This window comes from Eublepharis macularius, chromosome 4, assembly GCF_028583425.1.
Source record: "Eublepharis macularius isolate TG4126 chromosome 4, MPM_Emac_v1.0, whole genome shotgun sequence".
NCBI classification, from domain to species: Eukaryota; Metazoa; Chordata; class Lepidosauria; order Squamata; family Eublepharidae; genus Eublepharis; species Eublepharis macularius.
The window spans coordinates 42,047,726-42,071,406 of record NC_072793.1 but is presented as its reverse complement, the minus strand read 5'-3'; the positions used below and the strand labels follow the sequence as shown (position 1 = coordinate 42,071,406).

The following is a 23,681-nucleotide window of genomic DNA, read 5'->3' as shown; positions in this document are numbered from 1 at the left end:
GCATAAATTCAAAATGTGCCCCTTAGTAGTTTACCTATTTACCAAGAAATTACAAAACAATCAGTAGGGGAAAATCTCATCCTATAAAAGGGGGTAAATGAAAAAAAAATGTAATAAAGAACTACATAATAAATAAAGAGCTGAGGAGAGAACGTCTGTCATCACTGAACTTCTTCAAAGCCCAGCTCCTTCAATTACTGCCAATTCTGAATCTAGATGAATTTAAGATTTGAAAAAAGAATAATTTGGATGTAATAAACAATCTATTAGTAATTGATCCTCAGGTATTATGATTTTAAAATCAGGGGACAGACAACCATTATTCCAGTTTTTTTCCCCTAGATCATCGACTTGGTTAACAGGCTATTGAGGAGGAATTGTAATGATTTAAGAGCAAAAACCACCTATGAACTTTGATCAGATCAGTTACCTGATGGTTTAATTGCTAAAATTTGTTCTTTGTAAATCTAGAAAATGCTTATTTAACTTACATTAGAAAATGGAAGAATGACTTACAAATAAATGCTAATATAGAGGAATGGAGGTAGATTTGGAATTATACAATATCTGAATGCATTTCTAAAAGTTTAAAAGAGAATTTCTCTAAAAGTTTGTTTCACTAGTATCTTACTGCACATAGATTAACTGCTATATACAGAAATATGTGGGACCATTGTTGGCTGTGTGGCAGATTCTTAATATATTTTGGGTCATGTTCAAAAATCCATCATTCTGGAAATTGGTAGTTTAGTTCATTAATGAAACACTGGGTTAAAATATACCCTTTGATTCAAAAGCTATTCTGATGGGTTATTTAAAATGTCATGTTGTGCTTTCAGAAGTAGAACTGGTCCTGAGCTTACTCACCACTGCTGAACTGGTAATAGCACTAAAATGAGAAAAGTTAGACTCTCTTTCAGAGGGTGAATTGGAATACTACATTAATTAAATCAACATATCTTCAAAGATCCCAGAGAAATCATTTTCAATGTTCAGATAAATGGATTTATTGTTTATAATGTTTTGGAATAATAAGAGAGAAAGTGCTTCCTTAAACACTTTATGAGATATTATAATGCCTCTGTTTCTTTCCGTAGCTGGGAGTAGGAAATGTGTTGTGTTATATTTGAAGAAATCTAATGAAGTCCAGCCCCTGCTTCTCCTTCACAAAGTGGACAGCACAGTTTCCCAATGCGTAAGTGGTCTTGTCTGCCATATAGCCTCTCCAGCTTCCTCTGTAGCTATTTTTCTTTTAACATTTGAGACCTATTTTCCATCACATAACCCTTCCTTCATCTGTTGCTTTCCTCCTCTAACTTTGTTTCTTCTTCCTGCTGTTTTTCTCCAGCAAGCCTCACAGATCTAGATTATCATTGCAAACATGGGCCTGGAATCGGAGCAGATGGTGAAACTGATGGCAATTATATCCTAAAATTCTGGACTGAATTCTGGCATCATGTGTGATGGATCATGGAACCCATGGAGTAAATTCTATATTGTCAGAAAAAAGGAATTTAAGGAATATGTACCAGGATAAGATACTGAAGTTTCAGTTTTCAAGTCAAAGATAAAACCAGCAGGTTGCTCTTTGCAGAAAGAATAAAATTTCTATTCATAGGATTGGATCCATTAGAGCATTTCTGCCTGTGGACAATGATTTTCTCACCTCTTCCCCCCTCCCCCTGCATCTGGGGAGAGAGGAGCTCCAGGAGGGGTATGTTTGTCTTCAGAAGGAAGGGGGAGCAGAGAAAGTCATATTCCATAGGTGGAAATCCTGGTGGATCCAAGTCTTACTGTTGTGAATAATTGCTTTTACTTCCTCTATACAGCATTTTTGTCTACAGTAGTAATTCTAACAGAATTATTCAATAAAATAATCACAGGTTGTAATCACTTTGGTTTTAGATAAAATGTCTTTATTACATTTTGAAATGCATCTCATTTCTTACTTAGTAACCCTTTATGCCTATAACATGATAATTAGCACAGTAAACAGAAGGGGAAAGAGAAGTGAATCAAGCTAATTTGCAAAAACCTTCAGGGCATTCTTGTGAGATAAGAAGACAAGGCATGCCGCCATGTTACCAAATGTTATGTTATCATTTAAGTTTTCTGACCACACGAGTGTAGAAAATTAACAAAACCGCATAGTATCTGTACTTTCTGGGCTACTGATGAAAGCAAATTACAAGTTATGAAAAGTACTGTGAACTAAGTTATTAATGTAGGCAGGACTTTTCTGGGAAAAGAGGTGGTGGAACTCAGTGGTGGAACTCAAGACCGCACAATGACATCACTTTGGGTCAGCTGGAACAAGGGGGAAGTTTTTTAAAGTTTAAATTGCCCTTGGCTAAAATGGTCACATGGCCAGTGGCCCCGCCCCCTGATCTCCAGAGGCAATCTATACTACCCTCTGTCTGGAGATCAGGGGGTGGGGCCACCAGCCATGTGACAATTCTTAAGAGGTGCCAGAACTCCTTTCCACCACGTTCTTGCTGAAAAAAAAGCACTGAATGTAGGTGAAATATATTGCTGGAACTCCTCTATATTGTTCATTCATGTCCAGTTGCACCACTGTTTTTACCTGAAATTCTGAGCTACAAAAGTCCTTTGTGGCTGGCAATTTCAGCAAGGAATTACTCATATTGATGAAAAAGAGCTCAGTCTTTGTAATACTTCTAATTCTCTCACCTTTTTATACATAAGTGTAACATCAGCTCCAGGAACCTCTACACCTGTTTTCTTCTTCATCAGGAGATTGTCTGGAAAAGAGGATGGCAGTGAGTTGGAATGGCAACACTTGGATTTCCCAGTTAAGGTACATTGTGATGGGTGAATTTTGAAACACAGGACACTTCTGCCCAAGGTATTTTTTTTCCTCCTAAAAAAGGGCATTATCTGGGGTTGGAATAAGAACACTGTATTGGATACTTCTCCATGGACATGGATATGACGGAACCAATGAGTTCTGTGACTGGTGATGTCACAAAAGAACACACACTTGGCTGTATGCCCCAATGGCCAGTTATGTTGCTGAATCCTTTTTCAGCCTTTCATGTACTTGAGGAACTACGTGAGTGACAAAAACAAGGCTGCCTACATGTCTCAGGAAAAGGCTAAACTGCCTTTGATGCTCTACTATGATTTTTATCTGCTATTTGCTGCTCAGCTTTCTTTTCTCATGTAATGGTTGATTGAATTAATAGCAGGGCTATTGTTATTGTGAATTGGTTTGGAGCCATTATAGTTGAAAACTGTTGAATAAAACATTGTAAATGAACATAAGCTGAAAGTTGTGCAAAGCTGAGATGCTTTGCACTAAGAGACAGACCTCTGGTGGGGTCGAATTCTTCCAGGGTTACATGCAGTTGAATGAGGAAGATGTCCTCAGCTGGTTCCAAAACTGCATTCTTGAAGAAAAGCTGTAAGGCAAAAAGAAACCAGCAGGGCATCATTCCTTCTGACAGCACACATAGCCTTGAATTCTATAGAGTGCATATGTAAGGACGTAGCCCATTCCTCCCCACCCCCCTGCCCTCCAGAAGGCCCCTGAGATTTCCACAGTGCTAATGCTGGTGTTTGAGGGGCTTTCATTGACACAAAGCCACACAACGGATGCAGAGAGAACCAAACGAAACAGCTTTCCCATTTTTCTTCCATACAAATGCAGAGAATGTAAATGTAATGCAATGTAATGTTTTGTTCAACTGGATAGCAAACTTCGTAACACTTAAATGACAAGCAGAAGAAACTCACCTTCACTGCATAGACTTGGAAGAAGATTGGTTGCAAACCCAGACGGACGTAGTATGCTATCACGTCAATGATGAACAGATCTGAGACTGAATTTTTGCTTGGAGAAGAGGGCTGCATGGAGTCAAAGACAGTTGCGTCAGTTCAAACCACCTGTACAGCTACCTGCCATTCCTATACCTGCTAGGTGAGTTAGAGGGCCATGAATAAGAAAGGCACCCACTGACAATTCAAATATCTTCATCTGTATGTGATTGTTAGTTCTTGCTGTTCTCCCCTGAAAGTTTAAAGGCCTAGCAAAGCCAAATGCAGGGACTGGAGCTGGGGAGGAGGAACTGGCCTGACCTGCCTTTCAGAATTCTGACCTGCTAACAGAATTAGACTTAACTGTAGACAGAAGAAGGCTTTGTCCCTAACGAGCCTATAGTTTTAGTGCACACTTCACATTCCTGACCAAGTACCATTCTCAGTGAGGGATGCTTTGGTTGTTTCTTTAATCATCTGAAGAACATGGCAGAAAGCCTCACTGCTGTTTCTAGGGCATACAAGCAGAAGGAAGGGCTCCTCTCCTACCATGGTGGCCAGCTTCGGAATCATGTGACACAGGGTGTTGATATTGCTCTCGTACCATGGATCGACTCTTCCAAGGTAAGCAGACAACTCACAAGGCTGTGTCATATCAGGCAGAGCATATTCCTGGAACAGAAGAAACATGTCAGAAGATATTCATAGCACAGAACTGTGGCAAAAAGAATTCCTTGCCCCCATCACAGTTTGAACACACTCTAAAAGTTAGTCACATCCCTTCTGCAGCAGTGTGGTTAAGTGGTTGGGCTGCAAATCCACACTCTGCTGGTTTGAGTCCCACTACTGCCATGGGCGCAGCAGGTGGCCTTGGCTAAGCCACTCCTCTCAGCCCCAGCTCCCCAGCTGTATTGTGGGGATCATAATAACATGGACTTTGTTTGCCACTCTGGCACTTATTGACCTAGAAAAGTGATATATAAGTGTGTTGTTACTATTATTGTAATTGCTATTGTTGTTGTTATGTACCTCCATGGGGCAAGAGCTAGGCTGTTCTTCCATCACAGGCACATAATAAAACTGCACTTTTAGCCTGGGTGTAAGGTATGCACGTCTGCTCTCCCGCTTCCTGGGAATAAGAAAAAAATATATAGCTCTCAGGGATTAGTGAGGCCACTCCAATAACCTACGGTCTTCATATAGAGAGAAAGTTACAAGACACTTGTATACAGTGTTCTGGTCATCAAGGGTTGGAATTCAGAAACCCAAGTCATATTTTAACCAGGGAGAGAGGTATTTCTATTCTCTGCAAAGCCTCTTGGCATTTTCTCCCCTTGTGCTTCCATTAGACATCTCAAAGATCTATTATTTGTTTGTTATTTAGAACATTTCTTCACCACCTCTCCAGGAAATCTGCTCAAAGCAGCTTACAAGTAAAATGTGATAAAAATACCAACAAGATTTTTAAAAGTTTTAAAAACTTGAAAACTATTACACAACATTTTTTAAAAAACAGCCATAGTGTAAGTATAGCACACATCATTTAACAGCTTAAAAGGAGTGTTATAAAACAGACTGAAGCATACTGTAAAAACAATTTAAAAGATAAACCCTTAATAAATAGCCCAAGTAAAAAAGAATGTTTTTAGCCTGGCTCCTTAAAGACAGTACAGTCAGCGCCATGTGCCCTCAAAGTGAAGCTACCTGCAGGCAGGGGGCAGAGAGCAGGGCTTGGGAGGAGGATTTTAACTGGCTGGTGGGTATGGGAGGAGGCGGTCCTTCAAGTACCCTGGTTGCAAGCCAAGAAATCCTATTAGTCATGAAAAATTTCTTAACATGACCTTTCTGCTTTGCTATTAATAACTAATTTTAACCAAATTATTACCATGCATTCACATTGACAGTAGGGGTGTGCAATTCGGGTATATGATACCTGAAAAAAACCCAAAACAACCTGTTTTGGGTTGTTTCGGGTTTTCCCGAAACATTTCAGAAAACCCGAAACGTTTCGGGTAATCTGAAACAGCGATTTCCGAAATGTTTCGGGTTGTTTCGGGTTTCTTTTCAATAGGAAAAAGCCTCCCCCAGGCTTCCCAGACGGCTGGGGGAGGCATTTTCCCACCAAATCAAGCCAGAATTGGTGGGGACCTTCCTCTAACTCCCCTCTAACAACCCTCCAAGTTTCAGAAAGTTTGGACTTTGGGGAGCCAAGTTATGGCCCCCCCAAACAGGTCCCCCTATCCTCGCCTAAAAGGGAAAGGTTTTTGCTTGCTGCTGATGATCTCTTACGTTGTGGACGTTGCTGCTGATCTCCATGTTTCCTATGGGGGGAAAATGAAGAGGCAGGTTTGTCTTTCTAGGGGGGACATTTTGCATGCAAAATGCCCCCAACCCTCAGGGGCCCTTCTCCTACCTTTCCTCCCACCCCCCACCAAGGCTCAGCCTGCTCCCACTTAGGGGGCCTCCCAAAGTAGGTGCTCTTCCTCCCCTTTCTCCACTATTTCCAGCTGGGAAATAACAGAGGCTTGTCTTGCTAGGGGTGGCATTTTGCATGCAAAATGCCTCCAACCCTCAGGGGCCCTTCTCCTACCTTTCCTCCCCCCCCACCAAGGCTCAGCCCCAAGGCTCAGCCTGCTCCCACTGGGGGGGGGCATTTCATGGCCTCCCAAAGTAGGTGCTCTCAGCCCCCAAAGTCCACCCCCTACAGCCCCACACATACCCAATTCTCCCCCAGCTGCCACACACAGATCCAAATCCCCACAGTAGCTCCTCACAGGCCCAAATCCAGCCCCAGCAGCCCCACACAATCCCAGGAACAGGCTGGCCATCCTTCTCTCTTTGTTTCCTATGCTGTGAACTATAACACTCTGTTTTCCAGAGCAAATGTGCACAGCCCAGGGATGCCACAATGGTGGACACACTTCTGAGTGCCAGCTTGTCCCTGTGAAAGAGCACCTGAACCACAGACACCCTCCCTCAAATTCCCCCACCACCTACAGAGATGGCTGCCTAGCCACCCCCATTGTTCTCTATGATGGGAACCAACTGGACAACAAAGAATAAAACACGAACAACACAAAGTTTTTTAAAAAACATTTCTCACTTTCAAAGTACAAGTAGGCAAAGCATTATGACACATTACACCAGCAGACCCCCACACAGAAAAATAACATGACTCACTTAAGATCGGAGAATCACAAAAACACAATTCCTGTCAAAAACACTTTATTTCTTGAACAGCTTTATGTTACACAGCAGGGGGGCACACCAAAGGGCATTCCAGCATTCCACCTCACAAAAATAACACAACTCACTTAACATCAGAGAATCACAAAAACACAATTCCTGTCAAAAACACTTTATTTCTTGAACAGCTTTAGGTTACACAGCAGGGGGGCACACCAAAGGGCATGGCTGCAGTATCTTACACAAAAATAACACAACTCACTTCACATTAAACAATCACTCCAAAAAATTGCTGTCAAAAGCACTTTATTTCTTTAACTGCTTTAGGTTACACAGTAGGAAGGCACAACAGGCCGTAAAAGCAGTCTACTACACAAAAATAACACAACTCACTTCACATCAGAGAATCACTCAAACACAATTGCTGTCAAAAAAGGTGAAGTGGGCTGTATTATTTTGTGTAGTATGCTGCTTTCATGCCCTGTTGTGCCCTCCTACTGTGTAACCTAAAACAGTTAAAGAAATAAAGTGTTTTTGAAAGCAATTGTGTTTTTGGGTGATTCTTTAATGTGAAGTGAGTTGTGTTATTTTTGTGTAAGTTTGCATGCAAAATGCCACCCCTGGCAAGACAAGCCTCCCCCAGCTGGAATTGGTGGAGAAAAGAGCACCTACTTGGGGAGGCCATGAAATGGCCCCCCCAAGTGGAAGCAGGCTGAGCCTTGGTGGGGGGTGGGAGGAAAGGTGGGAGAAGGGCCCTTGAGGGTTGGGGGGCATTTTGCATGCAAAATGCTACCCCTGGCAAAACAAGCCTGCCTCTTCATTTTTCCCCATAGGAAATAATGAAGATTAGCAGCAGCAAGCTAAAAATACGTTCACGTTTCCCTTTTTTAGGCGAGGATAGGGGGACCTGGTTTGGGGGGCCATAACATGGCCCCCCATAGTCCAATAGGTCTGAAACTTGGGGGGTTGTTAGAGAGGAGTTAGAGGAAGGTCTCCACCAATTTTGGCTTGATTCGGTGGGAAAATGCCTCCCCCAGGCGTCCGGGAAGACGGAGGCGTTTTCCCATCGAAAAGAAACCCGAAACAACCTGAAACAACCCGAAACGATACCCGAACCACTAAACCCGAAACGGCTTGCTGTTTCGGATTTAGCTGTTGCTGAAACAGATTCTCGTTTCAGGTATACCTGAAACGAGAATCCCGAAACAGTGTGCCTTTGCACACCCCTAATTGACAGTGTTCAGAAGGACCTGCAGATTCCACGGACACTCTGTCCCAAAGGCTGCAAGACCCTTTCCTACCACTGCCTATGAAATGCCTTTTCCAAAATGAACAATGAATGACTATTACCTTAATGAGTAATAGGCCTGGACAAGGCGTGCCAAAACTCTGTCATCCCCTAGCACCAAGACTCGAGCCGTGTGCAGCCGTTTCATTTGAGCGATGGGTTCCATGATACTCCCACCACACTTCCGGTGCAGTTTCCCAGCAGGCTTTGTGCCTTGCCCATTGGAGCCAGTCTGCAGGAGTGATAAGCAGTCTAGAGTAGAAGCCCTCTTCTTTATGCCCCCCTTCCTCTGGAGACGGGGCTCAGCTTCAGGAACTTCATCACCTGGCATAGGGAGGTCCCGCTCAATACCACTGTCGGTGGACAGCACAGAGAAGCGTGCCTGCTCACAGCAGTCAAAGTCTTGAATCTCAAAGCTATCCAGTTCTTGACTCAAAGAGTCCTCCTCACCGGACTGACTCTGTGGACGGATGAACAGCACTAGCTCTTTCCCTACAAGGAGGAAATGGTTGTGAGGTTTCTAGAAGGCTGTCACAGTTCATATTGTCTTACCCTATGTAATCTGCCTTGAGCCTCACTCAGAAAGGCAAACTATAAATAGTGTTAATTTTTTAAAAAAACTGTCACAAAGTCTGGAGCCCAACAGGACAAAGAATGGAATTGTGCCAATGGTGTTTATACTGATACAGCTTTTGCCTGTATCTCCAGGCCTGACTATCCAATCTTGTGTCCCAAAGGGGTGAAAGTATACAATGCATGTTAAAATAATGCAGACTGCTTCCTGCCACCAAGACATTGTGTCACCAAGGTCCCTTTCACACTGCCACCTTAAATCTGTTTCTGTCCCATCTATTTTTAATAGGGATGGGAACATTTCTTTTCAGACAGGAAATAATTTGGTTGGCAAAACACACATGGAACATTTCATCCATTTCAGATGCAGTGCCTATCTTTTTTTTTTTAAACACTTTTCACTGTATTGAAATAGCATTTTTAAGCAATTAACTGACAGATTAGTTTCTTTCTCTCTTGTTACTTTGCCTCCCCATTTCTGTCGCCTGTGGATTGGACTATTGGTTTCTCCCCTACTCCCAACTGATTGGTTGCCCCCCTTTTTCCTTTTTCCTGTCTGGCCTTTATCCAGGTGGTAAATGTATTGCTTTTTACACCCTTCCATTTAATGATCATTCAACGAGTGCTTAGTGTGAAAGTCATTTTCCTTACAAAAGGGTCACTGGGTACTGATATCTAGTTAATCGACTGTGTTAAATTGTTTAACACTTAGCAAGTGGTCAATGGGTGCTTATTGAGGGATGAATTTAGAACCAAATACACTGCTGGGGGAGGCTCACAGAGTATTAAATGGTTGGTATAGAGATTTATTGCTATATGGTCCGTGTTTCTTTTTTTAAAAGGTGAACAGCAAATGATGAGAAGAAAGGGGGGCTGAAATTTTTGAACATGCTGTATGCTTTTCAGATGACAGGCACAGTGATTCCATACCCAGTTGGGCTGTAAATCAGCACTCTGCTGGTCCAAATCTCACTACTACCATGAGCTCAGCAGGTGGCCTTGGGTAAGCCACTCCTCTCAGCCCCAGCTCCTCAGCCGTATTGTGGAGATAATAATAACACTGTTCACCACTCTGAATGGGGCATTAATTGGTCTAGAAGTGTGGTATAAAAACACTGGTTTTAAAAAGAAACTTCAGATGTTAGTTGGTTTCAGAAACCTTGTCAAAACACAGAGAAATGGAGGGAAGTAAGAATCCTCAAGCCAAGTTTGTCTGAAAGCTGCCCTCCCTCCACTTCTGTTTAGAGTTTAAAATGCAGTACAATGTCTATGTGAAAGGGTCCTGGTTAAAGGCAGGCACAAACTGGGAAATGGTGGTTTGTTGCAGTTCATGGTTCATTGCGTTTCACAAACCATGAACCACCATAAACTTGCCCGGTTCACAAACCGGTTCATTTGGTTTGTCAGTTCGTCACTTCCGGGGATACAGAAGGTCTGCAGAAAGCCCATTCCCTCCCGTTGCCTCGGTAACAGATTGACTGGTGCCAGGCTGTCTGCAGTGACAAACCGGAAAATGAACCATACAAACTGCTCTAAAGATCATAGTAGTTCGTTGCAGTTCGTTAGAAATGAGCTCCAACGAACTGCCAGTTTGTAAACCGAAAAAAATTGGCCTGCTTTGTGACGAACTTTGGTTTGTATTTTGGTTTGTGTCCATCTCTAGTCCTGGTTCATACCCAGGTCCCTCAGAGGGCTAGAGTTAATCTGAATGTCCAGGGAGGGGGAAAGATGGACCCTATGGCATTATGCCCCACTGAGGTCCCACCCCAAGCCTTGCTTTCCCCCAAATCTCCACGAATTTCCCAACCTAGAGTTGGCAGCCCTAGGTATAAGACACTCACAGAGCTGGTCTTCATCTGTCCACAAGTGGAAGCTGATGTTGGGATTGGGCAAAGGGATGCCAGGGCTTCGTTCTGCTGTAGCCTCCTCTTCATCTGCGGGAAACAAGGGGCTAGTATCATCCTATTGTAGACTGCACCGTGCAGGCCAGCCAAGCAAAAGCAGGCGTACGGAACTACAGTATAGGGATATGAATGAGAGATGTGAAAGTCCAGGACCTTTTGCCCTACATTTAGTGACAAACAGACTCACATTTAGTCCTGTACTGAGTTACTTTAATATACAGTATGGAGAAACTATTGAGCAGAAGTATGAACAACAACAACCTCAGAGAGTCTGAAAAAGACTTGTGGTTTTCAGAAACTTCATTTTTTAAATTATCTTTTCTATTTAAAAAAAAAATCTTGGTTTTGTTTAGCACAGCCTCTACAATCCAATAAATAATAATAACAACATTCGATTTATATACCGCCATCCAGGATAACTTAATGCCCACTTTGATCTAAAGTGTTATGCAACATAGAAGTAACATTCTACACCAGGTATGGTGTGGGAAGACTCTAATACCCTCTTACATTGATTTAAGGATGGAAGAATATGGTTTCACAAGAAACCAAAGCACTAAACACTGTCGCTACAAGCAAGCCAGGAAGCTTAGTCCGTAGCAGTTGGTTGGGACTCAGTTCTAGGCACAGCCAGAGTTTGAGGGCATCATGTCATTCTCCTCTCTTAGGGATGTACTTACCCTTCTTTGAACTTGAAGTGCTTAATAATGCGCTATAGATTTTCTCTAGTTCCTCAACATACTGATTGCATTCTGCACTCATGTCTCTTCCTGCATGTTCAATGGCTGCCACAACCTGCTGGAAACAGTGTTCAATCATATCTAGGGGCTTTTCCTGTCACAAGGAGAAAAGAATGAAAATCATGAACTGGAAACACCCACTCAGCTTTGCCCAACTAGAAAATATAGCAGTCATTGGTCAGCAATGAACACAAGCAAGAGGGATTTGTTTGTGAGCTTATGACAAGCTGACCAAATCTATCAAGGTTTGAAATGTCTTTTAAAAGCCTGTACTTTTACGTCCTTGGGGCAACCCTACCTTTGTGCACCTTGCAAAAGGTGCAAAATAATTTTTTACCCCCCCAAAAAAGCAATTAAAAACACAGCTCTGCAGCTTTTGGATAATGCTTTTATCTGTTACAATGATCTTGTGTTTATATGATGTTAATTTGGGGTGGGGGATAAAACTGTTTTGGCTGTGCATGCATATTCTTGTTGATAATGCTGTTTTAGTCATGGACTGTTTTAAACCACCTTTTTGTTGTTGCTATAAACTGATTTGAGTGTTATAGAAAAGAGGTGTATAGATAAATACATTTAATACTTTAAAAATAATTGATCAATATTTCAGTATGTCTCTAGCAGTAGAAAAGAGCAAGAGTCCAGTAGCACATATAAGACTAGCAAAATTAGTGGTAGGGTATGAGCTTTCATGAGCCACAGCTCACTTCTTCAGAATCAATATTTGATAGCCCAAACTTATTTTGACTGATCAGATGCTCCGCCCTATCTACAGCCTTTTGGGGACCACATAGAGTACTGCCACAGAACAAGACCTAGTTGTTTATAGAATGACTGAGTAACTGGACTCTGAGCAAACAATCCCCCTAGTAGGAGACAAATGCCTTAGAAGGTCTTCATTTCTCTTTGTTCAGAATCTCGTATTGTTTAAGTAAATCCCTTTATTTTTTTAGTCAAGTCATTTATCAAGTGACCAGACAGAATTTGAGACAGCCTCACAAGTGTTCCTGGTGTGCTTTCCAGTACCTGAAGAATTGCTTGCAAAGTCCTAAAATCACAGTGGTCCTTTAGCCCTTCTCGGAGGACATGTTCTACCACATAGATCATGCAGGACCTGATGCACTGGGATGTCCGAGCAGCCTTGATTTCGGTGACAACTGCCCTGCATACAGCGTCAGAGAGCAAATACGGATCTGCAAACATGAAAACCCTGGAGAAAATAAGAGTTAATAGTATTTATGATACAAGTTGAAGTTACTAACAGAGCAGAATATAGAAGGTGAAACCAAGTTTTTGCATGGATTGAAGATACGGAACTCACAATGGAAATGAGAAGGGATTGGAGGCACTTAATTTTATGTTCCAGGCCAATCATTGCCATTTTCAGGAATCCTTTGCGTCACAAGGCTTGGAGCTCCTGAAGAGGCCAGCAAAGGCCCTTGACTTGGGTTATATGTTGTATCTTTTTTCTTTTATAATATCACTTTATGCTGACATTTTTTTCACATCCACAGATTTAGTGAAAGTTGGTTTCCACATCCACTAACATCTCTCAGTAGAACTCAGTAAAGTAAAGGTCATAAATCTAGGCAAAAGAACTGTGCTGTACAACAAACTCTGGCTGACTAACAGTAATCAGAACAAAGGCGGTGCCACAAATTCTGTTGCACAGGTGTCAGACCACTGTTCTCCACACCAAACATCACACACAAACATGCACATCACACACATTTCAACTCCCATTTTTAAACACCTGTATACACACACCTGGGAAGCTGTTTGGTCTAGGGTTCCCAAATACACATGCATGAGTGTCTGAAGATGCAGCAGGATGCTAGACTAAGATCGGGGAGGCCCAGGTTCAAATTCTCACTCAGCCTTCAAAGTTTCCTGGGTGACTTTGACCCAGTCACTCTCTTTCAGCCTAACCTACTTCGCAGGGTTCTGGTGAAGATAAAAAGAGCTCCACAGAGGAAGAGTGGGATGAAAATGTACTAAATAAATGTGCATGCATGTGTGGATGCAGTAATGTGCAGCAGTAATCAGAATATGTGGAGCTGCCCTAAATGAAGTCGGGTAAAGGCTGCACCACTGAATTCAGTGATGAGAATATATTGTACATGCATTCGTGCGTAATCTGATAAATTCTAGCAAGGGAAATCTGGTTATCTCTTGAGACAAGATATCTAAAGGCTTGAAGCTTGACAAATCCTTAGTGAACTCAGCAGATGCATGCTGAAAATAACTGTGTGTATGTGTACTGGCTTCTCGCATGCTCTTACAGAGTTTGTTTCTTGCCCTGTGCTTTGCTTTGTATGATTTCTGAACTCACTGCCCAATGAAATGAAATATTCATTTCAAGACATAGCAGGAAGGCATGTTTTAGTGCAGAATCAGAGTCAAGTAGGAAGCTCAGTACTTACTTTTCCTGGTAAGGGAACGAATCATTCTTGAGACTTTGCTCTGCAGAGACCATTCTTTGATATAATATTCCTAGTAAACAAAATAAACATGTGTGTTGCTATCAAACTAGAAAGGATTACGGTGTTGTTAACTGTACAATTGCTATCATAAATCCTGTTTACAAGGCAATGAAGTTAATAATAAAAATAAAAGTTGATGTATGGCCTAAAAGCAGAACAGAACCACAAGTGACAAAAGGCATAGATTGGACACTTGTCAGCTTCCCTCAAGTTTTGATGGGAAATGTAGGCAGCTTGGCGGAATGGTGGACAAGTGACAGTTGAAAAGTCCATTGGACAGCAGTCAGAGAGCCAAGCTTCAAGACTAGGATGCCTACATTTCCCATTAAAACTTGAGGGAAGCTGACAAGTGTCCAATCTGTGCCTTTTGTCACTTGTGGTTCTGCTCGCAGAAATCTCTAAAGCAGTCCTACCAAACCCACCATAGTACAAAAAGAAAAAGTCAAGGCAGTTTATGCTGCAAATTCAGCCATGAGGAAGTTGTCTGTAACACCTCCCAACAGATGGCAGGTCAAGGGTGTATGGCATTATTAGGTTGACTAGGCAGATCCTCTGAATCACAGATGGTCTCTTCATGCTGGGCTGGCTAACACAAAGCCCTCTCCATGATTTCGGGATCCACATCACATGCAGCAAGGGAGGGGAATTTTGGGGAACATTTCTGTCACTTGCATAACACCTAGGCTGAGCTTCTGTTTCCCTTCCTGCTCGCAGGCACTTAGGCCTGGCCGTGGCCAGAGACACAAGTCTTTTGGAGTTAGGTTCAGGGCAAGAACCAAAGCGGCCTTGGTTCTTAGCCCATGGCTCACAGCCTATGGCATTGAGTGGGCGGACTGGTGGATCTAGGACCAACTCAGGGTGTAAGTTCTTCTATTTTTCTTTAGTTTGTTTAAATTCTATTCTCATCATTTTAAAAACTGCTTTGGATTCGCACTGGGGAGAAAAAGCAGGATAAAAATACCTTTAAAAATTCTACAGTATGTTCTTTACATAGAGTTGCTGCTACCATAAGAATTTCTTGATAGCTTTTTGAGGGGAGGAGGGATACACAAGAACTGCAGGAGCTTCTGCTTCCAGGATGTGTGCTTAGTTTAGTTTATCTGCACAAAAGTGGATAATGTACACAGGAAGTTTGAATGTAGTTTCCTACATGAAAGTGTTACTGATGTAGGAAAATGCATAATATTTGGTAAAATTTCAGGTCTCTGGATACCAAAAGAAAAAGAAAAAGAATGTTCAAGCATTGTCCTTTTGGTTCTTTGCCATCTCCATGAAGGAATGAGTTATTAGAGCGCTAAATCAAAGATATGAGATACCAAGGTTCACTTAGTCCTGTGATTTGATAAATTAATGTTTGGAAATGAATAAGGATAGAGATATTTTTAATAAGATAGTTGCTGAATAGCTTTGTAAAGAGACTCCTTTAAGGATGTTTTTACATATCCTTCAGGCAGTTTCTATTAAAAGGAACTCAAGATGTCATTTAGAACAATCAGTGGTTTTCTCAGCATGGCTGCCAAGGAATCGCAGCCAGCGATTTTTGGCGTGGTACTGATCAGAGCTGAGGAAAGTGATCAATAATGAAAACATACACTTTCCCTTGTTTTTCCTTGAGATGATTCAGTGGTAGACTACAACAATAGAATCCTCATACTCCAACTTTTGGCCAAAGGCAGCACACAACATTTTAGTGCTTGAGGCAGAAAATTGCTGATGGTAAGAAGAAGCTAAACAATTGACAATTTGATGACTTTTAAAGGTATCTCTGCAATATGCCCCAGGGAGAGGGTCATATCACCCTGCCTAATGGGAAGGGCACCTCTGAATTTGGCCTTTCTACATACCAGAAGGCTGTTTCATATGTGACGAACATCCTACATATGAAGCATATTCATTTGCCTATTTTACTTCATGTACACACTGTAGGAAGCCATCTCTAGTAAAGGCTTCCAAGTAGATGAACATGAAGGGGAAGATACATGCATGCATTCTTCATATGGGATGGAATATTAGACTTGAGGGGTACAACTTGTTGAAAAGGAACAGAAAGGATAAGGATACGAATAAGGAAGGATGGAGGAGTAGAATTATATGTCAAGGATGAATATACTTGTGAGGAAATACCTGAATCTGAGTAAGGATGGACAGTTGAGAGCCTATGGGTAAAACTAAAAGGAAAAAGAAATAATAGTGATATTGTGGCGGCCGTCTGCTACAGACCACCAGGCCAGACAGAGGACTTGGATGATATATTCCTAGACCAGATGACAAAATTTTCAAAGAGATGGAACATAATAATCATGGGAGACTTCAACTACCCTGATATCTTTTGGAAGTCAAACTCTACTAAAAACGTACCGTCTATTAAATTCCTGACTTGTCTTGCTGAGAACTTCATCTTCCAGAAAATAGGGAAGGAAATAAGTGGGGGCTGCTATTCTGGACTTGATTCTCACCAACAGGGAGGAACTGGTTAATGAGGTAAAAATAGTGGGTTCCTTGGGTAGTAGTGACCATGTAATTTTGAAGTTTAAGATCTTGGGTAAAGGAAAAGCTGAATGTAGTCAGACATACAGGTTGGATTTTAGAAAAGCTAATTGTAACAAGCTCAAAATTATGCTGGGGAGAATCCCATGGTCAGAAACACTCAGGGAGAAGGGAGTTCAAGATGGGTGAGAGTTTCTTAAAAGTGGGATATTGAAAGCATGGTTGTTAATGATTCCAATGAGAAAGAAAAATGAGAAGAACCTAAAGAAGCCAGTGGCTCTATAAACAGCTTTCTAAAGATCCAAAAATAAAAAGACACATTTCAGAAATGGAAGGAGGGCTGTATAACCAAGAATGAATATAAACAAATTGCCAATGCTTGTAGACAGAGCATCAGGAAGGCTAAAACTCAATATGAGCTTAGGCTAGTGAAAGAGATGCTAAACACAACAAAAAAGAATTCTTTGGATTATATTTGGAGCAGGAAAAGGAATGTGGAAGTAATAGGCCCACTGCAGGGAGAAGAAAGTGAGATTTTAACAGGTGATAAAGAGAGGGCAGATTTGCTCAATTCCTACTTTGCCTCGGTCTTCACTTGCAAGGGGAACTGTGCTCACCCTGTCAAAAAGAGAACACATGAGGAATGAAGGGAATTGCAGCCTACAATAGACATGGTACAAAAACACCTAGCTTCTTTAAATCAAGTCAAGTCCTCAGGGCCAGATAAATTGCAACCTAGGATACTTTGGTCATTTTCACACGTGCCCCGGGAGATCACGCAAACTCACAGCATGAAGCATCTTCCTAGCATGATCTCCTGGCACGATCCCCTTTAATGGCCCGATGACATCAGAAAAAGCACCATTAAACAGGATCATGCTGGGAAATCGCGCTAGGAGGACACTTCTTTGCCGTGAGTTTCGCTCGATCTTCCGGGCAAATGGCCGTGTGAAAACAGCCTTTGGTGCAACTTGCTGATGTAACTTCAGAGCCTCAGTCTATCATCTTTGAGAATTCTTGGAGAACAGGTGAGGTGCTAGAAGACGGGCAAATGTCCGCATCTTCAAGAATGGGAAAAAGGAGGATGCGGGTACTATGAACCCATCAGTTTGACGTCCATACCTGGAAAAGTCTTGAAACAAATCATCAAACAGTTGGTCCTTGAGCATTTAGAAAAGACAGCTAGCATGGGTTCCTAAGGAATGAGTCATGTCACCTCATCTCCTTTTTTGAGAGAGTTACTACATTGGTGGATAAGGAAATCCTGTGGACATAGTTTATCTTAATTTCAGTAAGGCTTTTGATAAGGTTCCATGTGATATTGTTGGGATTTTAGCAAGTGTTTCCATTTCAGTCATGAAAGAGTTAAACTGTGTTACTTAATTAGTAAACTTATTTGCATGTAACCACTTAGGCCTCAAATTTAGATTCCCGTCATAGAAATGGGAGTCTCTAAGCATAATGAAGTAGAATTAAGATTTTCTATTGGACACCTGTTTATTGGGGGGGGGGGAATTAAGTGATGCTATATGCTGAAGTTTTATTACTCTTTGTCTCAGTTGCTTGCTCAGTTGCTTTCTCACTCTCTGTTACTTTTCTAGCAAGATGTAGTTAGTTTAGCAATTTATTATTTTTCTCCAATGTAACCCTATTTTTATCCTTTAGTAAAGTATTCTTACTGAGCTACACTGTGTCTGTTCTCATTAATTCCAATGTGCAATCTCTGCATTAACTGTGCAAATTTCTCAACAGATATTCTTTTGGACAAGTTGATAAAATGTAGTTTGGATCCTGTTAGGTGGACTTGTAACTGGTTGACTGATCATGCCCAAAGGGCGCTTGTACATGGTTCCTCATCCTCTTGGAGAGGAGCAACAAGTGGAGTGCCTCAGGGATCTGTCCTGGGACCTGTGTTGTTCAACATCTTTATTAATGGCTTGGATGAAGGAATAGAGGTGATGCTCATTAAATTTGCAGATAATACTAAATTCAGAGGGGTTGCAAACACAGAAGACAGAAGCAAGATTCAAGGTGATCTTGACAGGCTGAAAAACTGGGTTAAAACTAACAAAATGAATTTTAACAGAGTAAATGTAACATCCTGAATTTAGGTAGGAAAACTCAAAGACATAATTATAGGATGGGGAGACTTGTTTTGTTTGTAGCACATGTGAAAAGGCTCTAAGGGTCTTAGTAGAAGATCATATACTGAACATGAGTCAGCATTATGATGCAGTAGCTAAAAAGGCAAGTGTGATTTTGGGCTGCATCAACAGAAATATAGCATCCAGATCATGTGAAGTGATGGCATCACTTTACCCTGCTCTGAAGTATTGAAATACTCACTTTTGGGCACCACAATATGGGGAAAAACAGCTACAAGGGAGTGATCATAGAACAATGGCCTAGATGTGGATGAAACCTTCAAAAATGCATACCTTCCTGTCCAAATGGTACAATAATGCACTTGAACAGTGTTCTTGCCATGATGTTCCAAAAAAAAAAAAAAAAGGCATTCTACTTTGGATGCAAAGGCAGGGAAAAACCTTGGTGTGGAAGCAGTCTCATGCACAAAGGTATAGCACTCAAATAATTCCCTCTCAGGAACAAGATAAATGAATCAAATAACAAAAGGAAATATTGTATACCTGGTATTGTCCTTTCCAGTTTTAACTGCCGAGCATAGTGCAGTCCAATGGTGCAGTAAGGTTTGGGCAGGGTAAGTAACTTCTTGCAGAAATCATATACCCTCTCATACAAATCATCAGGAATACCAGGTGCCTACAGAAACGAAGGAGAATCAACTTTAGATCATCTTCGGTCCAGAGAAAAGCAGTTTTTGTCAAGGAAGAAGATGTGCTTCCATGTTGAAGTCCAATGGCTGACTTCACTCTTGGGTTCCATAGAATAACTTTAATTGGAATTCACTAGAATTATGCCTATTAATACCTCCTGTTCAATGGAGTCGGGATTCAGCACAACAGCAAAATAAAGTACATGGTTTGACCAAGATCCATATGCTGCTTTTTACAGAGTAGCTGTCAAAGATAAATGCTTGTTTTTATTTGATTTTTAAGCCACCTCTTTCCATGGTCTCAGGAGATCTTAAAAACATACATAAAAATTATTTTAAAAACATAAGTAGAATTGGTGACTACAAAAATCTCATTCACATAATTTCCCTACATGGAAATGGGGCTTGGGGAGGATGACTTTGAGCTGAAAAATGATACGTCGGGAAAGAGCTCAACAGGCTCTTTCCATCTAGCTTGTCTTCTCCTCAGGTGCAAGCTGTCCCTAGCTACTCTGAGGTTAAAAATGTAGAAGAAAAAAGCGTATTTGTTGTGAGGTCATACTCATCATGTCTACTCAATGTTTGTACTAATAAAAATGCTTTTTCACTATCTCTACCTGACTGGAAATAACAGATTGCAATATCTGAGAGCCAAGCTACAAGTAACGCCTGACACAGGTTGGACACTTGTCAGCTTACCTCAAGTTTTCATGGGAAATGTAGGCGTCCTGGTTTTACAGCTTGGCTCTCCATTACAGCTGCAAGACAAGGATGCCTACATTTCCCATCAAAACTTGAGGGAAGCTGACAAGTGTCCAACCTGTGTCAGGCGTCACTTGTAGCTTGGCTCTAACTGAGCAGCTGAATGGGAAGGGCACCTACAAAAGAGCTGTAGCATGTGTAATATGCTGTCAACAAGAATCCATACAGAAGGCAGGAGAGAATAGATGCACCCCAGTTCACCTTACTTACCCAACCAAGCATCTGACAGTGATTCATTAAGAAACAACTTAAGAATTTTTAGACTTAGTTACTTCAGTGGTGATGTTCATTAAGGAATATTCTGAAGGAATATCCTCTGCTTAACTAGTCACTCATGTCTGAAGAAGGGAGCTCTGACTCTACAAAGCTTACACTCTGAAAATCTTGTTGGTCTCTAACATGCCACTGGACAAAAATCCTGCTGTTCTGCTGCTACCCACCTAACTCTTCAAGGCACATTAGTCCATTATTTATAATTTCTGCATCAAGCAGTCACCAGCTCCAGAGACTATTTCATTTTTTATTGGTAAAAAGTGTGAGCCAACAGGCATCAGGGAAAAGAAATGGGCCATTTGGTGGTTAATTAGATCTTTAAGAATGCAACCCCAGAGCCACTTTTGAATACCAGTGCTCAGCTCTTAATCACATGAAGACTAGAGGAAGACAGTGCCTCTGAGCATATGCATGATTTCCAAACAGATTTAAACTCCAGGTCATTTAACATAAATTTGCCACTGGCCCCATAAAGTCCTCCAGTACAATTTCCCCAATAACTTTTCATTTACATTATCTAATGTAGAGAGGCCTCATATTAGAGAGACCCAGTGTGGTGAAGTCATTAGAGTGTCAGACTAGGATCTGGGAGACCTAGGTTTGAATTCCCCATCTTTCATGGAACCTTTCTGGGTGACCTTGGGTTAGTCCCACACTCTCCATCTAACCTACCTCATAGGGTTGGTGTGAGAATAAAATAGAAAAGAATAATGTAAGTTGCTTTGGGCCCACAATTAGAGAAAGGTGGAGTATAAATGAAGCAAACAAATAAATAAAAATAAAATTATGTGTAAGATTTTCCTTCTATGTACAATAAACTCTGGATGTCTGTCTATGCTTATTCTAGACTTGCTTTATTGCTCCTGCCATGCCCCTACGTGTTATGGTTTTCTATCTCAGACATCTTTCCACAATAAGAAAATTTAAATTCAGCTCTCCTGAGGTGCCTAAATACAGAAGTAAAAAGAGGATATGAACATGCGTTTACAGAACATTAACAAGTGAATTACGGATATTATAAGCATGTAGACAAACAACTTTTATAAAAGTCTAGTTATCTGTGGATCATTAATCATCTGGATTCCAATGGGGTTTTTTTACTATTGATTTCTAAGGACATCAAGAATTGATTGTTTACAAAAGACGAATGGAACAGCGGGGGGCGGGGGGAGTACGTCCATAAATCCTTTTCACCCTGTTGCCTGTGTCTGGAAGGGTAATGTCAGCAGCACCTAGTGCTTCATCATTCCTAAACAGCAGGGCTTTTCTTCTGGGGAAAGAGGTGGTGGAACTCAGTGGGTTGTCCTTGGAGAAAATGGTCACATGGCCGGTGGCCCCGCCCCCTGATCTCCAGACAGAGGGGAGTTTAGATGGCCCTCCGCGCCACTGAGCGGCGTGGAGGGCCATCTAAACTTCCCTCTGTCTGGAGATCAGGGGGTGGGGCCACCAGCCATGTGACCATTTTCAAGAGGTTCCGGAACTCCATTCCCCCGGGTTCCCCCTGAAAAAAAGCCCTGCTAAATAGGAAGGTTCTAGAAGTTAACAGCATTTTGACTTGAAAATGTATCCCCCAATCTTGAAAGTCTATTCCCAACTTTATTTTGGCTGTGCTTTCTAAGTGGTGACAGAATACCACACCACACATGCTCAGAGCCACTATTGGTTTTACACAGTCATGGAGTTCAAATTAGATTCCTGGGCTGAGCCCTGGCATCCCCCATAGTTATCTGGGCTAGAATACTGGGCCATAGCATAAAGTGGCACGTCACATCAACCTCAGAGAAGTCTAGCACTGAATTCCCCAGCTGTTATATAACTCCATTAATATGCTTCTCACCTTCACCAGTGTGTACATCAGCGTATGAAGCAAGGGGATGATATATTGTCGATAGCCACATCTTTCTGCCTGAAGAAAGCAAAGGATTAGGTTCACACTTCTCTAATAAGTTGAAGCTGAATTTGGGACTTGGTAGCTACTACGGCATGTGACGGAGAGCAAGCAACCAGGTCACTGCAGCAGCAGAACTGTTTAAAAACACAGGAGCACCACCACAACTGGTGGCAGCTCTACATGAGACATCACCATGGAGGTGGTCAGATCTTTGCTACTGAGGTATGTGTTCAGAATAAGGTAACCTTCCTCTAGGGTTGCCAGCCTTTTGGTGGGGGTTGGAGATCTCCCAGATTTACAATAGATCTTCAGAACATAGACATCAGCTCCCCTGGAGAAAACAGCTACTATGAAGGGTGGAACCTATGGCATTATACCCTGCTGAGGTTCTCTCTCCAAACCCTCTACTCCCAATCCTCAGGAATTTCCCGACCCAGGGCTGGCAACCCCACCAAGGAACATGATTTAGGAGATTTAGAAGAATTGGAGAGTTGTTAAATTATGAAGATAAATCCAAGAGGAAAGGTTCAGGGAGTTGGGCTTATGTCTCAAGACACGGGAGGGGAGCTAATAACACTGGAGAGATTCCAAACCCTATGTTCAAATTCCTACAAGGTCATGAATTGGCCTTGGACAAAATGTTATGTTTTCCTGGTTGTCTAACAGGAATAGCAGCTGTTACCACCCATGCTGTTGTAGAGATAAATGAGCAAAATATTGGAAAGCACTTTTTACAATAATACTGCTGCATAACTTATGGATAATTCTTGTAAAAGGCAATTATGTGCAAACATGCCATACTTTGGTTTTATAGCTTGGGATAAGCAATAGTTTTAAGTGCATGGAAAGGAATATGATGGAAGCATTTGACACACTGTAAAACATTGCTGAGTTTATGTTCAGCAGTGACCCTATTCACACAATAACAGTGCAATCCTCTGCAGAGTTACTCCAGTCTAACCCCATTGGTTTCAATGGGCTTAGACTGGAGGAACTCCTCATAGGAGCACACACTGTAAGTCATGTAGAAGAGATACATGGGGATGATTGTGTCCACTGTCTTCAGCTCCAACTTCCACACATTCAGCCAAAAGTCTTAACAAAGTCTGTGCACACAGTCACTCTTCTTAGTGTCTGCATCTTGTATGTATGAGAGTATTATTCCAGCCTTTCGATGAGTCAGAGGTCAAGACCACTCCCCCCTCCCCCATTATGTTCATTTTTCATGATATATTGGCTGAATTTTCTAACTGGGAATGAGCACACACACTATCGGTAATTATTCCTTTTCTGATTGTACCTCCAATAGATCAAAACACATCTCTAGTTAAGCTAAGGAGATCAGTTGCTCCCCAGAAAGAATTACCACTGAAGACATAATTAAAGGGCTCGAACATCAGGAGGACGCACAATAAACATTAACAACATTTCCTGGTTGCAGGACCAGCTGGTCCCCAATAAACACCATTGCAGAGATCCTGCATGAGACTGGGAGCAGGCTGTGTGAAGGACAGGCCCTGCCT

The 23,681-nt window shown here is 41.8% G+C and overlaps 1 protein-coding gene across 2 annotated transcripts in view; it reads right to left on the bottom strand.

Moving 5' to 3' along the window:
- Positions 1-23,681, bottom strand: part of PIK3R6 (phosphoinositide-3-kinase regulatory subunit 6) — a 56,543-nt gene that overhangs the window by 9,479 nt on the left and 23,383 nt on the right. Inside the window, exons 5-16 of one of the 2 annotated variants that reach the window (XM_054977796.1) lie at positions 22,105-22,173; positions 19,087-19,219; positions 13,892-13,961; positions 12,495-12,678; positions 11,409-11,562; positions 10,666-10,758; positions 8,314-8,743; positions 4,807-4,906; positions 4,327-4,449; positions 3,757-3,867; positions 3,332-3,422; positions 2,692-2,762 (exon numbers count right to left, since the gene is read on the bottom strand). In XM_054977796.1, coding sequence (XP_054833771.1) covers positions 2,692-2,762; positions 3,332-3,422; positions 3,757-3,867; positions 4,327-4,449; positions 4,807-4,906; positions 8,314-8,743; positions 10,666-10,758; positions 11,409-11,562; positions 12,495-12,678; positions 13,892-13,961; positions 19,087-19,219; positions 22,105-22,173 — 1,629 coding nt within the window. The remainder of the gene's footprint in view (positions 1-2,691; positions 2,763-3,331; positions 3,423-3,756; positions 3,868-4,326; positions 4,450-4,806; positions 4,907-8,313; positions 8,744-10,665; positions 10,759-11,408; positions 11,563-12,494; positions 12,679-13,891; positions 13,962-19,086; positions 19,220-22,104; positions 22,174-23,681) is intronic. The other variant, XM_054977797.1, reaches the window with a different exon arrangement.